The sequence below is a fragment of the Myotis myotis genome, unplaced genomic scaffold (assembly GCF_014108235.1).
Source record: "Myotis myotis isolate mMyoMyo1 unplaced genomic scaffold, mMyoMyo1.p scaffold_m19_p_3, whole genome shotgun sequence".
Taxonomy (NCBI): Eukaryota; Metazoa; Chordata; class Mammalia; order Chiroptera; family Vespertilionidae; genus Myotis; species Myotis myotis.
Window position 1 is genome coordinate 14,193,439 of NW_023416335.1, and position 16,010 is coordinate 14,209,448.

Genomic DNA, 16,010 nt, shown 5'->3' on the forward strand with positions numbered 1-16,010 from the left:
GCCTCTGAGTTCCTCTTCCCTGCCCCTCACACTGGAAATTACCTCCACAGGGTGACGGAGGGGTCACCTTGTTTCTTTTCTGTCAGGTACAACAGTCCAGGCTGCTTGCTGCCCGTTGTCTGAAAACAGTTGTTTCATACATTATGTTCAGGTTTTTTAGTTTTTCTTTTTTTTTTAGTAAGTCCAGGCCCATTTCTTCTTGTCCTGAAGAAGACGTCTTATTTTGTTTGCTATGGTTAAATTCCACCTCTCCTTCTCAGAAAACGTTGATGGGGTCATTTTCTCTGTGGTGTCCTCTGACTGGGGTCTAGGCCCCGGAGTAACTTCAATAGGGGCCCGCCTCCGCGTAGGGGCGGGAAAGCCGGTCCCAACCCTCCTCCCCCCCCCGCCCCCCCGCCCCCCGCGGCGAGCGCCTCCTTCCGCCTTCCTCCCGCCCGCGTCGGCCTGGACGCTGGCGTTCCGTGCGCGCCGGCTCACTGCGCCTGCGCGGCGTGTGGACGCCGCACGCTCCCGGAAGTGGGAGGTGTCTGCTCGAGTTTGTGTGGCCGCCGCCGCGGGAACTGCAGCCGGTAGTTTTTCCACGTAGAGAGGCGAGGTCTTCGAGTCTGGCGGCGTGAGAGTGAGCGAGTGTCGGTCTCCACAGCCCTCTTCTTACGTGACACTCGGCATGGAGCCTGATCAGCGCCTACAGCCTGGCGGCAAGGCCGTGGCTCCCGCGCGGCAGGAGTCGCCGCGGTCCGAGTCCGGGGAGGAGCCGCAGCTCCGGCATCCCGAGGTGAGAGCAGCCCGCCGCCCCGGACGCCCGCGCGCCCCTTTCTTCCTGGGTGTTCCGCGGGGTCCGCAGCCTGCGCGCCCTCTGGCCGCAGCCGGACGCCTTTTCTGTCCCAGCTCGGGGGGCCTTTCCTCGGGGTGGTTGTCCTAGAGCTCTCGCCGGTCCGAATGGCCTCCTGGGTGGGAGTGAACAGGCCAGGAGGGAAGCACGTGACCCGGGCCTTGAGAAGTTGGGTGGGAATTCCCACCTGAACGTGCAGTGCACGCTGTTGCTGTAGTCGTTCTCCCCAGCCGTATCGGTAATTGGCAGGCTGTGTGCTTTTCTAAAAATCGCAGTGTGTATGCCACTGGAGACCTTTAGGCCCATCTCCTCCTTCCTTCCAGCCTTTGGTGTCTGCTGGACATTTTTGTCCATTTATTGCTATCTCACGTAGACATACGAGTGACTAATTTTCTTAATGACTGCGACGGTTCACTGGTAGTTACAGTGGCACAATTGTAAAAACGGACTTAGGAGCTTCGTTATTCATCTTCGTGAATGAATCTAGTTACTGTGACCAGCGCTGCGGATTGTAAAACGATCTAATACTAAAATTCGTCATTTTCTGTTACCAGCAAATTCATGTTGAGTGCCTCCTGGAGTGAATGCTCTACTGGCAAGAGGCTTCCTGGCTAGTGCTGCTTCCATCCCGCAGCTAATTCTGCAAGTGGCAGCTGGAATGATCTTTTTAAATAACCCATCGGACCGGGTTGCTCCCCTCCTTCGTCTTCAGTTTGTGGCCCCGCAGGCGTGGTTCCTGTGTCCATAGTAACTGCTTCCGCGCACTGTTCTGACCTTTTGCTCCCAGGCGCCTGGCCGCCTGGCCTTTAAGGGTTGCCTATGCCCCCGCATGCTCTTCCTGGGGGTTTTGCACAGTTACCTCGTTCTCCTTTACCTGTCACTTTGAAGAAGGCCTTCCAGGGGCCTTCTCTCTAGAGACCCAGTCTTCTTTCACCTCATTTCCCTCTTCAGTCTGTGGCACTGCCAACAACTTCATCATGTAAGTCAGTTTGAGAATAATTTTTAAAGTTTATTTTAGTAAGAAGTAGAATTGAATATGCTTCATGATATTTCCGTCTTGAAACTTGGAGCTATGGTGACGTAAGGCCTGGGTCTGTGTTCCAGATTGGTTTCAGTGACTGTCATATTTGTTAAAGATCTATTGTTGGATACTCTTAATATGATGATGTGGGTTTTTGATTTTTTTTATTCTCAAGCAGAGTTGGTTTTTTTTTGTGGTTGGAAGTTAGCTAAGTAAATTTCCATTACTCCTAATATCAATTGTATTTGTAAACGAGTGTTGCATTTTTATATTTTTAACAAGTAGGTTTAGATTCCATCAGAACTCTTCTTTTGAAATGGTAGTAGTCCACTTAAATTCACTATTTTAAGGTGTTTTTTTAGTGTCTGAATGCAGTTTTGTTTTTAACCTATTTTTATTGATTTCAGAAGGAAGGGAGAGGGAGTGAGAGATAGAAACATCAATGAAGAGAGAGAATCATTGATCGGGTGCCTCCTTCATGCCCCGCACTGGGGATCAAGCCGGCAACCCGGCATGTGCTCTGACCAGAAATCAAACAGCAAACTCCTGATTCCTAGATCCGACACTCAGCCACAGAGCCATGCTGGCCAGGCAAAAAAAAAAAAACAACAAAAAATATTTTTAAGAAAAGAAGAAAGGTTTATAACATCATAATATAGTTATCCTGAATAACTGTTACATGTGACTTTTGGAAATTGTCTGCTTGAAGCTGAATACATTTTCTTTTTTACCTTGGGTACTAGGAAATTTTGAATTAGATTTCTAGTCTATGTTTTTATATTGGGCAATTTCTGTTAGCATTGTGAAATGAAGTCAGGTGAAAAAATTCTCAGGAAGTCATTGCTTTATACATGCATAATGTTGTAATGAGTCATTTAAAAATTAGTTTTTAAATTTTAGAATATTGTTAGTGAGAAGGTCTGTTCTATAATCTGTGGGAGTAATAGTAAAATTACCACTTATTAATAGCCAAGGTGGGTATGGTAGTAGGAGCCTGATACACAAAACCTCATTTGTTCCTTATAATAATCTTGCCTAAATACTATTTACCATTACCAATACCAAATACCATTTGAGACAATTGTCATTATACTTTGTTTTATTGATAAGGAAATGGATAATCAGAGGTTAATTAGTAACTACCTAAGGTCATGCTGCTAGTAAATGGTCAGCTGTGGCTCTGTACTCAACATCAGTGCTCTTTTTACTTAGCTTCATTGTTTATAAGGAACTTCTTGACTCAGGAGAGAGCAGTCTCAATTGTATTGGAAACACATCTCTTCCTATCCTGCCTTTCTTCCAGTGATTGCAACAGGCATGTTTCATTGAACATGGAGCACAGAGACTCCATCCTCAGACGTTTGAATCTTTAAGATGCTTGTACTAATTTTAAACTATATCTTTTTCTTTTTTTGGTAGAAAAAGCAACGATGTAGGTATGATGGCCAAGAAACAAAAGGATCTAAGTTCATTACCTCCCATTCAAGTGATTTCAGTGACCCAGTTTACAAAGAGATTGCTATTACAAATGGTTGCATTAATAGAATGAGTAAGGAAGAACTCAGAGCTAAACTTTCAGAATTCAAGCTTGAAACCAGGTAAATAAAATTATAAATATAGTACATGCTCATCCTAGAAAATCTTAAAAACACTGAAAAAAGTTAAAAATAATCTTGCCATAAAGAAATAGCCATTATTAAAAATTCAAGTAACAACTGTAATTTATATTCTTGTCTGTACTTGAATCTTTGTGTGCAACTCTTTTTTTTTCTGTCAGTCTTTTAGGTGATTGTCTAGGACTGGGGAGTCGAAGTCTGAATATTTTGACAGCCTACCAGTAGTGTATAGGAATATCTATCTTTTTTTTTTTTTTAATAAATTTTATTGATTTTTTTACAGAGAGTAAGGGAGAGGGATAGTGAGTTAGAAACATCGATGAGAGAGAAACATCGATCAGCTGCCTCCTGCACATCTCCCACAGGGGATGTGCCCACAACCCAGGTACATGCCCTTGACCGGAATCGAACCTGGGACCCTTCAGTCCGCAGGCCGACGCTCTATCCACTGAGCCAAACCGGTTTCAGCAGGAATATCTATCTTAATATACCAAATATGTTTTAAGTTCTTTCAGTTGCTCATTTGGTCACTGGATAATATTTTATAATGAGATTGAATAATTTCTTTTGTCCATATGTATTACTAGAGGCCTAGTACATGAAATTAGTGCACAGGTAGGGTCCCTAGGCCTGACTGGGTATCAGGGCCAATCAGGGCCCTCTGGCTGCTGGCTGGGGCTTTCCTTCCCTGGCTACCGGCTAGGACCTTCCTTTGTTCTGCGCCGCTCCCTGGTGGTCAGCGCACGTCATAGTGAGCGATCGAACTCCTAGTCTCCCTATCGAACTTCCGACGGGACACTTTGCATATTAGCCTTTTATATAGAGAGAGTAGAAAATTCATGCACTGGAGGAGGGGCGTCCCTCAGCCCGGCCTGCCCCTCTCACAGTCCAGGAGCCCTCAGGGGCGGGAGGCGACCTGGTGATCAGGGGAAGGCAACACCCCCATCACACCTCTGCTGCTGCCACTGCCGGCAGCGCAAGCCTCGGGCGGCCCTGGTTACCTGCACCTCAGGCCGCCTGAGCGGCTGGGGGGCTGAAGGGACTGGGGGACTCCGGAGGCAGGTGCGCGGAGATGAGACTGGGCACCATCATCTTGTGGCTGGCCTTGCCGCGCGCCTGCTGCCTTGGCGGGGCTGAGGAGACTGGGCACCACCATCTTGAGGCTGTGGGCGCTGCCATCTTTGAGGGCGGGGTGGTCAGTTAGCATATTCCCTCCGCATTGGCTGTGGGCGCCGCCATCTTTGAGGGCGGGGCAGTCAGTTAGCCAATAAATAAATATATTAAGGTATTTCGTTTTAAAACAACTAACTGGTTAATTATCAATATTTTCATGGGCAGGGTTGCTTTTCAGTGGTAGTTTAGAAAGGAAAACAAAAGTTAAAAACATTTTTTTTAGTAGTCACTAATTGCTGATGTGACCAAAATACCTTACTTGTCCCTACACATTAATTAATAAGATCTCATTTTTACTGCCATTATGAATTTGCAAGCCATTTATAGGACTCAACCAATAGGTACTGAGGGAAGTCTGAGCACTGGTTGTTACATTTTTTTGAAGAAATACATACTGTTTGAAGAACGTGGGCGACCACCATTACCAGCCATTGTTATCTATTTAGAACAAACATTTCCCACCCCCCATTTGTGGAACATGTATTTTAAAAATACCTGTAATACTGAAATCTACTAACTCACATTCTATCCATGGTAAATTAAGAAAGCTACATCTAATTAAGAACTTACTGAGTATCACAGTGTTTTTCTGGACACAGGTCACTCTAGGGCAGTGATGGCGAACCTATGACACGTGTGTCAGAGGTGACACACGAACTCATTTTTTTGGTTGATTTTTCTTTGTTAAATGGCATTTAAATATATAAAATAAATACCAAAAATATAAGTCTTTGTTTTACTATGGTTGCAAATATCAAATATTTTCTGTGTGTGACACGGCACCAGAGTTAAGTTAGGGTTTTCCAAAATGCTGACACGCCGAGCTCAAAAGGTTCGCCATCAGTGCTCTAGGGTATCTTTTTTTTTAATGTATTGATTTTGAGAGAGAAATATTGATCTATTGTTCCACTATAAATAAGTGGAACATAAATAGCATTCATTGGTTAAGTCTTGTATGTGCTCTAACTGGAGATTGAACCGTGACCTAGGCGAATTGGGATGCTGCTCCCGACTGAACTACCCTGCCAGGGCCTAAGGTGCCTTCTGAGTTAGTTTTTCTACTTAATTAACTAACAGATATTCAGGTTTATATACTAGGTACATATGTTTTCATATTCATATGGACTTTTTTAGTTGTTTAATGTGCAAAAACCAAAAGAGAGAGATAGCACAATATGTTCAATTTTCTTGAATTTTTATACTCTGAAATTTATATTTGGCTAGTAGAATAAGTCAATATTATTTTCAGTTTTTGTGTCATGTATGTCATCTTAATCTTAAAACAATATGGCTATGTAGGTGGTGTATGCTGGCAAGGCTTACGGTTCGAAGTGCTAGAATATATTGAAGAAAAAATGCTCTTACATACTACAAAATGAAAAGGTACTTGCAAAAGAAAATATTGATGCTGTATTAAACATATATTTTAATTTGTTCTTTGTTAAATGAGCTTTGAGTCTTGTTTTCTTTACATATATTTTAGTTAACATTTACTAAATTATGCTGTCACTGTAGGTGTTCAATCCAGTGACATCAGGTAAGAGTTCAGATTCTTGACCATGAAATTCACCTAAGAGTTAATTTTATTATTTTCCCTAGAGGAGTAAAGGATGTACTAAAGAAGAGGCTGAAAAACTATTATAAGAAGCAGAAGCTGATGTTGAAAGAGGACAATTGTGCTGACAGTTACTACGACTACATTTGTATTATTGACTTTGAAGCTACTTGTGAAGAGGGTAACCCACCCGAGTTCATACATGAAATAATTGAATTTCCTGTTGTTTTACTGAATACTGGTACCTTAGAAATAGTAAGTGAATTGTTATATTTTAATTTTACTTTTAGCAGTAACTATTCTGGGATTGGTTAGTAAGGCAAAGGACCTCAATTGCTGTTTCAGCTAGAATTAGAATTCTAAGTGGGCCTTTTGCTCTCGCGGTGTGCTTTGTATCAGCTTGATTAATAGAAAAGCTATAATAAAATATTTTAGAGTCTGCTTTCTCTTTTTCCAGTAGCTAAAATGATAGTGTTTTTTCTGTTTGCTTAGAACACATATCTGGCTAGACTTCAGAATCTCCTGGGTTGTGAAAAAAAGTGCTGATGCCTGGCCCTTATCCCAGAGATTCTGGATTAGTTGTTCTATGCTGGGGTCCCTGACGTCAATAATTTTTAAAGCTGCTCAGTTAATATGCAGTCAGGGCTGAGAACCACTGCTATAGGCTAATGTATCCTCTGATCTCTGAAAATGATAATTTACAGAAATCACCTTTCAACTTAGAACTGGCCATCTTTCTGGTGATAAGTTTATGGGGGAAACAACTCTCATAACCTAGGCTCCTTAGCCATGTGAATATGTATGTGCTTTAGATACTAGTTATCCGTGTTACTAGTTCAGGAAGTCAGCAGGAATTCTCCATAATAATACTGTTCACCTTGTAAAATCTGAGAGATAATATATCATAACATTTCATCTACTCAAAAGTTACTCCCAACACTATGAGATATCAGAGTCAAATTTTGACTTCAGAGTTCATTTTAATGGAATCTTAGTATAATGACTATTGAGTAAATGAGTTAGCAGTAATCTGGAGGTAATTTATTTTAACTCAAGACTGCTATTTAAAGGAATTATAATTTAAAAAGCTTTTAGTATCTTGAATTAGAGGTTGCATTTAATAGTCTGACAGTTTCAAAATATTACAAACAAAATTACATCATGTTTCTCTGGAAAACGTTTATTTCAACTTCAGTTTGCTGGCTTGCTTGCAGACACTTGCTTTATTGTAAAATTTTTAAAACTGAAAAGTAATTTTTAAAATAAAAAATCAGTGTTTCTGGAGAATTTATCAGCGCTGCCTTAATTAAAATGGATTATGAGGGGAAAATCAGAGTGCTTTGGGAACAGGGAAGTACCCTTAAATTGTTAAAACTAGAAGTTCTATGCCATAAGCACCTATAGTTATAATCTTATGTGGTTGTATTTGTTATGTATCATGTGTCACGTATCTTAAGTCATAAAAAGACATTAACTTGCTGTCCTTTCCTTATAGGAAGATACGTTTCAGCAGTATGTGAGACCAGAGGTTAACACCCAGCTTTCTGATTTCTGCATCAATTTAACTGGAATTACTCAGGTTATAATTCTATGTTCCTTTTTCAGGAGTTTGAAAATTGTTTTGAAATTAGCGATTTATTTCATAGTTTAAGTTAATAGGTACTTTGCTGGGCAAAGATTTTTCATATTGTAATGTTTAAGAAATAGAAAATCAAATTCTGTATCTAAAATTTTTCTCAACTTTTCCTTTGAAGGAGTTGTAATGATGAATCTAAAGATTCGTTTGTTTGCAGTGTTAGTAAAATAAGTGTTACTGTGCTGAACTTGGAGCTAAAGTTTAAAAATATATCTGTTATCAACCTGACTTTATATACAGTATAGTTACTTTTTTTAGTCTCTGATTTCTGGTTGTATTCTAATGTGGCAGGCCCTTTGTTCATTTATTTAGCTCCTTTATTTATTCATTCATTCACTCACTCAACAAATATTTGACTGCCTACTATACTATTTGCCAAGGTACTAGGGCTACGAAGATGGTCAAGTCAGTCTCTCTCTCAGTTCAGTTAACCATCTATATTCCGGAAGACACAAAGAAGAAACCGGTGGTCACAGTATGGTTAGGAAGGCCGACAAGTAAGTTAGTGTTTCATCAGGGTATCATAGGCTTCTAAGAAAGGGGCTTCCTGTGACAGAGGGGCTGTCCTGGGAGAAACTTGCTCATGTTGGTGAACTTGGGCTGAGTCAGGATAGGTCAGTAGGTGGAAAAGAATGACTGGGCATTTTAGGTGTAACAGCAGGATTGTAAGTAGTTCATGATGTTCACAGGCTTATGCTCCCACATAAACCTAAAGTGGTAGCTGAGACATGCCATGTTATGAAGAGTCTTGTGTGTCTTTTTATCTTGAAAGCCTTGGAGAGTGTTTGGAGGATTTTAAGTATGAAAGTGATGTGATGGGTAAGATTTACATTTTAGGAAGATCAGTTTGGCAGTGGTATGTAGTATGTGGTAGAAAGAGGTGAGCTTTGAGATAGATTAGTGTAGAGGGCTATTGCTTTCAGTGAGAAGAGATTTCCCTTTTCTCTACTCCAGAGAATTGGTAAGCTGCTAGGTTGAGGCGTACAAAAAGAGAACCATTGAGGATGATCCTAAGTCTTAATTTTGGGAGGATTATGTGCTTCACTTGAAAGTAGTCCCTAATACTTGGCTATAAACAATTTTTAATTATCTTAAAAATGAAATGTTAGGTGTATCTCAGCCAAGGAAATCATGAAGAATTTAAAACATCATAGATAAGACTCTCATTCTGTTCCTTTCCCTCCAGTGTTTGTGTCTGGGTATTTTGTATGACTACCTGTTGCTACTCTGATTTTTGTGTATTTTACTTTTATATCCTCAGGACCAGGTAGACAAAGCTGATACCTTCCCTCAGGTACTGAAAAAAGTAATTGACTGGATGAAATTGAAGGAATTAGGAACAAAGTATAAGTATTGTATATTAACAGATGGGTAAGTAGGAAAATTTATAATACTTTTATTTACTTTTTAAGATTAAGGATGTCCTTATTTAACTTTTAGAATAACCATAAGAATGTTATTTACTAAAGGAGACAATATTTTTCCTTTTGTTATCATTGAAAGCAATGAAAAACAGTCTAATCCAGGACTGGAAGGCTAGAAAAAGATACATATTAATATGTGAAACTAAAACTGTTTCACATAAGGACACTTTCTTGCTCAGAAAAGTCCAACTCTTCAGTCTTGCGTTCAAGGATCTCTCATCTAATGTTGCCCTCCCTGTGTAGCTAAGGTACCTGCCATTCTTTTTTACTTTAGTCAGGCTGGCCCACGGATCACATGGTTTATCCTTTCCTATGTACTTACACTTTTCTCTCTACTGGAAGGCTCTCTTCCTTTACCGCTTCTTTGTTATTATTCAAAGCCTACCACATGTTTACTCCAGACACTCCAATTGACATTGATTCTTTTTTTCTTGAAATCATATAAAAACCTCTCTGATGTGTACCATTCATATTAACATCTGACTAAATATTCTGATATCTAAACTTTATGTACAGAAGACTTATGTTTGCAAAGAGATTAAAAATCCTCTCAGAGCAGGGACTTTGGCTACTTGGTGGTCTTTCATATAGCGCTTACTGTAGTGTTGAGTTAAACATGTATGCTCCAAAGGCATTTGTGAAATGAAAGACTAACTGGGAAATGAGGAACATCAAAAGAAGCTATGCCAAGGCAGCTCCTCCCATAATGCTATTCAGGTTCAAGAAGGAAGTTCTAAACAACTTCTGTTTCAAACTGTGGACAGATTGTACACTACAGCTACGATGTCACCCACATAAAGGGTTTAGAGACCCTTACATACAACAAGGAAAGAGCATTGCTTTTAATCACATTGTAATGATGTTTTAACAATGCATGGGAAAATGTTGATGTACCTCTTTAGAAATCTTATTGATTTCAAACACGAATGATCAGTGTTCCTGCTCAAGTATACAGATGTTTTTGTTGTGACACAGTGTGTGGGATTCTGTAAAAACCTCACATTCTGGGACAGACCATTCATAACCTGTGCAATTAACCAGAGCACTAATAAAGGCAGTAATAATTTGGACAGCCAGGCAAGCATCTCCGTGGGGACTTTACTGAAGTTGCATGAGAGGATGGAAGCAATGGGATTCTGGGACAGGCACTTATTTTTAATTTTCTTAAAATACATTTGAAAGTACTCCTGTTGCTGGTACAGTAGCTGAGTTGAGAGTTTTTTTTGTTTTTTTTAATATATATTTCTTTATTGATTTAAGAGAGGAAGGGAGAAGGAGAGAGAAATAGAAACATCAATGATGAGAGAGAATCATTGATTGGTTGCCTCCTGCATGCCCCCGACCTGGGGATCAAGCTTGCAACCCAGGCATGTGCCCTTGGCCGGAATCGAACCTGGGACCCTTCAATCCGCAGGCTGACACTCTATCCACTGAGCCAAGCCGGCCAGGGCGAGAGTTGTTTTTTTGTTTTTTTCTGCTGAAGGTTATAAGTTTGCTATCATTCTGACTCCCTCTGGCTAGTAAAACCCACGTATTAAACCAACACAGTTTCTGCATTATACAGTCCATATTCTCCTATTTAATTACACAGGTTGATTAGTATTTTAGGAACATACTGTAACAGACCAAATTGTATTCTAACTACCTGATACCAGCTCCTTTTATGTCTTTCAGGTATTTTGTTCATTTGTTTTTGTTGTATTTCAAAATATACCCTCATAAAACTTCCCAATATGATAAACCTGACACTAAAAGTACGCTTAGCAGAATTATTTTAGAATTAAGAGAAAATATTCAACAAGATAGAGGTTTGCCTAGATAATCAGAACCATAAAAATAATCAAGATAACTCTAATAGATTGTGAAAAAAATTTGATATACCCAACTTATTTTTTGTTAGTTTATTTTTGAATTAGTATTTTAGAAGAAGAAATTTTAATTTCCTAAGCTCTATGTTATGTGTAAGTGTAAGAAAGAAAGGTGTCGTGTAAATAAAAAACAGAATGAGTTAAAATACTCATTTGTAAAAATAGTATAGCATTTATTTTATCCATTTATTTCCTGTTTTTGATTTACAAGTTCGTGGGATATGAGTAAATTCCTGAACATTCAGTGCCGGCTCAGCAGGCTGAAATATCCTCCTTTTGCTAAAAAGTGGATCAATATTCGAAAGTCATATGGAAATTTTTACAAGGTAACAATTTCTGTATTTTGATTATATTTTTAAGCTGTTGATAAGTTTATTATGTTTTGCATACACATTAAGTTATGATTCACTAGGTGCTTTTCACAGAAAAAGGCCATATAATTAGTTGTTACTTTTCAGATTCCAAATTAGTTATGTTCATATGAGTTTAGAAAGAGAAGCTGTTTTTTCTTTTAATCTGTTATGTAAGTGGGTTAACATGATTGTCAATAACAGGTTTGAAACTATTGGGGTATTCAATATGTGGATTGTTTGTGGAACAGTTAATCACCACTGAATTTTAATTTTATCAAATTGAATACATGTAAAACATTTATTAAATGAAAAATTTTAAAATATAATATTGCAAAGCTGTTAACCGTTGGCAGTTTTCCACCATAGCCCTTATCAGTACTGGTTTCTGTTCTCCTGAGACAAACACTTTCAACTTTTTAAAGCTATTTCTTCTAATACCTTAATATTTCTAAATTATGTGTTTATACTGTTTCTTGAATTTCAGTTTGAGGTATCTATTAATCTCCTGCAATGGAAGATGAAGATTTAGCTCTCTTGAAAAGCCACTATTTTGCATGTCCTTCTCCCTGCATCTTTCTGATATAGTTACATTATCTCTATAATTGAATCATTATTCAGTGTTTATATTCCTACTAGAGGCCTGATGCACGAAATTCATGCAAGAGTAGGCCTTCCTTCCCCCAGCTGCTGGCACCGGTTTCCCTCTGGCACCCGGGACCCAGGCTTCCCTCACAGCTCCGGCTTCGTCCGGAAGGACATCTGGAAGGACGTCTCATCTAATTAGCATATTACACTTTTACTGTTATAGATGATGATGGATTGTGTTCATAGCTTTTCCTCAGATTTAATAATCAACTTTAGTTTTCTTATCCTGTTCCTTTCCATTGAAACGGTAAATCACTTCTCAGCATCTGTAGTCTGTTTTTTTTGTTTTTCCTTTGGGGAATAACTTCCTGGAGCCTTTAATCCTGTTCTGATCTGAACTATTTGTTGTTCAGGCTTCTAAAATCATCTAGGAGATTTCCTTTGCTTCTCTCTCATCTCTCTCATCTTTCTTCTTTTACTATTTCATTTTGGTGAAGCACATCCTAAAGTAGGTTCATGAGAAAAGTTGTTGGTTTGAAAATGTTTTTGGAGTGTGGTTTTAACATTTCTTAAAACTGAGAACTATGACTACAGAAAAGTGGAGTTTGACAGGTTGTTTAAAGTGAAATCCCTTGTAATTTCCACTTATTCATCCCCCCTTCCTCCCAGAGCTCCCCTAATCCATACTTTTAATAGGAATCATTTTCTTGCTTTTGTGTATAGCCTTAATATGTATATGCTTATCTTTATATCATAAAGTTAGGTTTTGCCTATTTTTGAACATGATATAATTAGCACCATACTGACTGTTTTGTTTATTTTGCTTTTCCCTCAACATTATGGTTGAAATTTTCCATGTTGTGTATTTGGCTATAGCACATTTATTTTATTGAGAATCCCATTGTGTGAATATACCAGAGTTTATCTGGTGTACTTTGGCTGGCCATTTGGGTTCCAGTTTGAGGCTTTTATGAACAGTAGTGCTAGGAACATTCTTGTGTATGTCTTCTTGTGTTTTTGTGCACTCATTTCTCCTGGCTATAAACCTAGGAGTGGAATTGCTTGGGTATAGGACATGTGTATCATTGGCATTACTAGATTATGCAAACAGAGTTTTCCAAAAGGAGTTACATCAATTTGTACTTTTCACCTGAAGAATATATGAATTGATAATTGTTTCACGTTTTTGCCAGCATCTGGTATTACCATACATTTAAAATGTAATTCTACCCTAGCCGGTTTGGCTCAGTGGATAGAGTGTCGGCCTATGGACCAAGGGCCTTGGGTTCAATTCTGGTCAAAGGCATGTACGTCAGTTGCAGGCTCCTCCCTGGCTTGTGCAGGAGGCAACCAATTGATGTATAGTGATTCTCAAAAGTGAAATTTAAGGAGTGTGTGAGATTTTTATATTTATCTAAATCCGTGGTCGGCACACCGCGGCTTCGCGAGCCACATGCGGCTCTTTGCCCCTTGAGTGTAGCTCTTCCACAAAATACCACGTGAGGGCGCGCACGTACAGTGCGATTGAAACTTTGTGGCCCATGCGCAGAAGTCGGTATTTTGTAGAAGAGCCACACAAGAGGCCAAAAATGCCGCATGTGGCTCGAGAGCCCCGGTTTGCCGAGTCGCAGTTTGCCGACCACTGATCCAAATGGAGCGAGTATTTAAATAGGCTGAAAAATACGTGGCATTGTCTTTCATTCTTTTTAAAAAAATTCTCACCAAGGATATATTTTCTATTGGCTTTAGAGAGAGAAGGGAGAGGGAGAGAGAGATACAAACATTAATGTGAGAGGGAAACATTGATCAGTTGCCTTCCATACATGCCCTGACCTGGGATTTAACCCAGGGTATATGCCCTGACTGGGAATCGAACCTGAGACCCTTTGGTGCACGGGACGATGTTCCAACCAACTGAGCCAGATATGTTTGGTATCTCTGTCTAAGGAGTCATTCAAGTAAAATAATACATTACAGAAAAATACCATGTGAAAAAGAATTAGTTTGGGGTAAAATGGTAGAGCTTCAGTTTAGAAGAACAACACATTTCCTTTTGTAAATGATTTGTTAAATTATAAAACTGTAAACTTTTTAGATGTCTTGAGGATTTCACCTGTCGATACATATATTTTCATCCAAAATACTAGAGCCATGGAGGTTTGTATTATTAATTTACTTTAACCAGGAGTATTTGCCCTTTGCTTAACTTTATTTAGCTATTACTATTAATTTTCTTTCTTATTTTTTTACTTCATAGTCACTGTTAGAATAATAAAGAATTATTTATTGTTTGTTTATTTTTCAGGTTCCTAGAGGCCAAACCAAACTGACAATAATGCTTGAAAAACTGGGAATGGATTATGATGGGCGGCCACACAGTGGCCTTGATGACTCCAAGAATATTGCCCGAATAGCAATTCGAATGCTTCAGGATGGATGCGAACTCCGAATTAATGAAAAAATGCATGCAGGACAGTTAATGAGTGTGTCTTCCTCATTACCAATAGAGGGCGCTCCACCTCCACAAATGCCACATTCTAGAAAATAACAGCTTTTTTGCCTTTTGCCCATGGATCATTCACTATAACTGGAGTTGCTACAAAGGGATAGCAGATGAATACTTATTGAACTAGTCTTGCAGTGCAAAATTTAAGCACCTTAGATAAAAAATCTTATTTACAGTTATAGATACATATACGTGAACAGATTCTGTGGAGAGGGCATATTGAATTATTTGTCACCAGCACTTTTATATGAGCAGTAATTGTTACACAGTAACAGTTCCTTTAGAACTGAATTTTATAGTTTAAGGTGTCTAAGATGTGTTTCTTTTGGTTTTAAATGCAAAGGTTTATTGAGTTTCCCTTTGTCATCTCTTACTGAGTTAAAATATATAATGTATTTCTACATTAACATCATTAGATCAAATTATTTCTTAATTGCAGAAAAGATTGGAAGGTGGACCTTATATAGCTTTTGGTTTCTAATAATATAGTCCTATTGATTTTTGAAGTTTATGTGTGAAGTTCAACTGTTTGTGGTGAATTTCATAAAGTACGTGGTACACATACTTGTCTGTGTTTGTTTTCAATTTATAATTGTAAGACTTGTGATAGATTATAGGGTCTGGTTAAAAATTTAGCACTGATGACAATGGCAAGTCAGAAGAAAATACCATTTAAAGGAACATCAGGGCTATACTTCAGACTTTATAATACACAGATAAATCAGTGGGATTTGGTGACTTGGCTTTTTGATTCCCCTCCTGCTCATGACATATATCTGCCCTAATTCTTAAATCTAAGAGACCATGCTTTGAAGTAGACTTAAAACTAAGGGTCATAATTTTTTATTTGTATTTAACATTGTGAGTGAGGTTAATAAAGTCAAGTAATGCTTTCTACCATGTTTTATGTTTTTATTAAAAACTGATTTTACATAGTGACCACTAAATGTTGAATAGTTAATTTTTAACTAGTTGTAAAAACAAAAATGTGTTCACAGAGTTGAGAAAGGAAAACTCTTTTTATTTAGAAGCTAAAAGTACGTATTTTCAGACTTGCATTTTCTCCTATAGCTTTCATGAATAATTTCATCGGCATTTTTTTCCATGGAGCATTTTCATTGACATTGCTTTTTTCTTTTTTAATAATTGTGATGATACTTTATTTTAATGATTTATGTGTTATAATCAAATGAATTTTATAGAGGTTTTTCAACCGTGATGGATAGGATAAAAGGTATTTTTCTTGGTATGAAAATATACACAGTGCTGTAGGTTCCTACTTAAAAGAATGAATTTCTGCCCTTGGGTAGTAGTTGTAGAATCAGCATAATAGAGAATAACAGGTGGACAATAGAAGGCACCGGGGTATATGATGCCCTTAGACAAATTGATGTGGAGTATAGTGAAACATCTAGAAATTTTAGGTTTTTACAGTAAACTC

The 16,010-nt window shown here is 38.6% G+C and overlaps 1 protein-coding gene across 4 annotated transcripts; it reads left to right on the forward strand.

Moving 5' to 3' along the window:
• The first annotated feature begins 508 nt into the window (after window positions 1–508).
• Window positions 509–16,010, forward strand: ERI1 (exoribonuclease 1). 4 transcript variants are annotated; one of them, XM_036299842.1, is made up of 8 exons: window positions 1,397–1,811; window positions 3,273–3,451; window positions 5,942–6,025; window positions 6,242–6,452; window positions 7,693–7,776; window positions 9,095–9,204; window positions 11,337–11,451; window positions 14,369–16,010. In XM_036299842.1, the coding sequence occupies exons 3-8, from the start codon at window positions 6,018–6,020 to the stop codon at window positions 14,609–14,611; spliced, it is 771 nt and encodes a 256-aa protein (XP_036155735.1). In that variant the 5' UTR covers window positions 1,397–1,811; window positions 3,273–3,451; window positions 5,942–6,017; the 3' UTR covers window positions 14,612–16,010. The 4 variants fall into 4 exon arrangements, with proteins under 4 accessions (XP_036155733.1, XP_036155736.1, XP_036155735.1 ...); XM_036299840.1 differs by lacking the exons at window positions 1,397–1,811; window positions 5,942–6,025 and adding an exon at window positions 509–775; XM_036299841.1 differs by lacking the exon at window positions 5,942–6,025 and having other exon boundaries at window positions 1,400–1,811.

Excerpts from the sequence above, each read along its gene's own strand:
- ERI1 (XM_036299840.1), top strand. The coding sequence starts at position 668 with ATGGAGCCTGATCAGCGCCTACAGCCTGGCGGCAAGGCCGTGGCTCCC. Across the intron at positions 3,452-6,241 it reads GAATTCAAGCTTGAAACCAG|AGGAGTAAAGGATGTACTAA; the intron begins GTAAATAAAATT and ends TATTTTCCCTAG. Across the intron at positions 7,777-9,094 it reads ATTTAACTGGAATTACTCAG|GACCAGGTAGACAAAGCTGA; the intron begins GTTATAATTCTA and ends TTATATCCTCAG.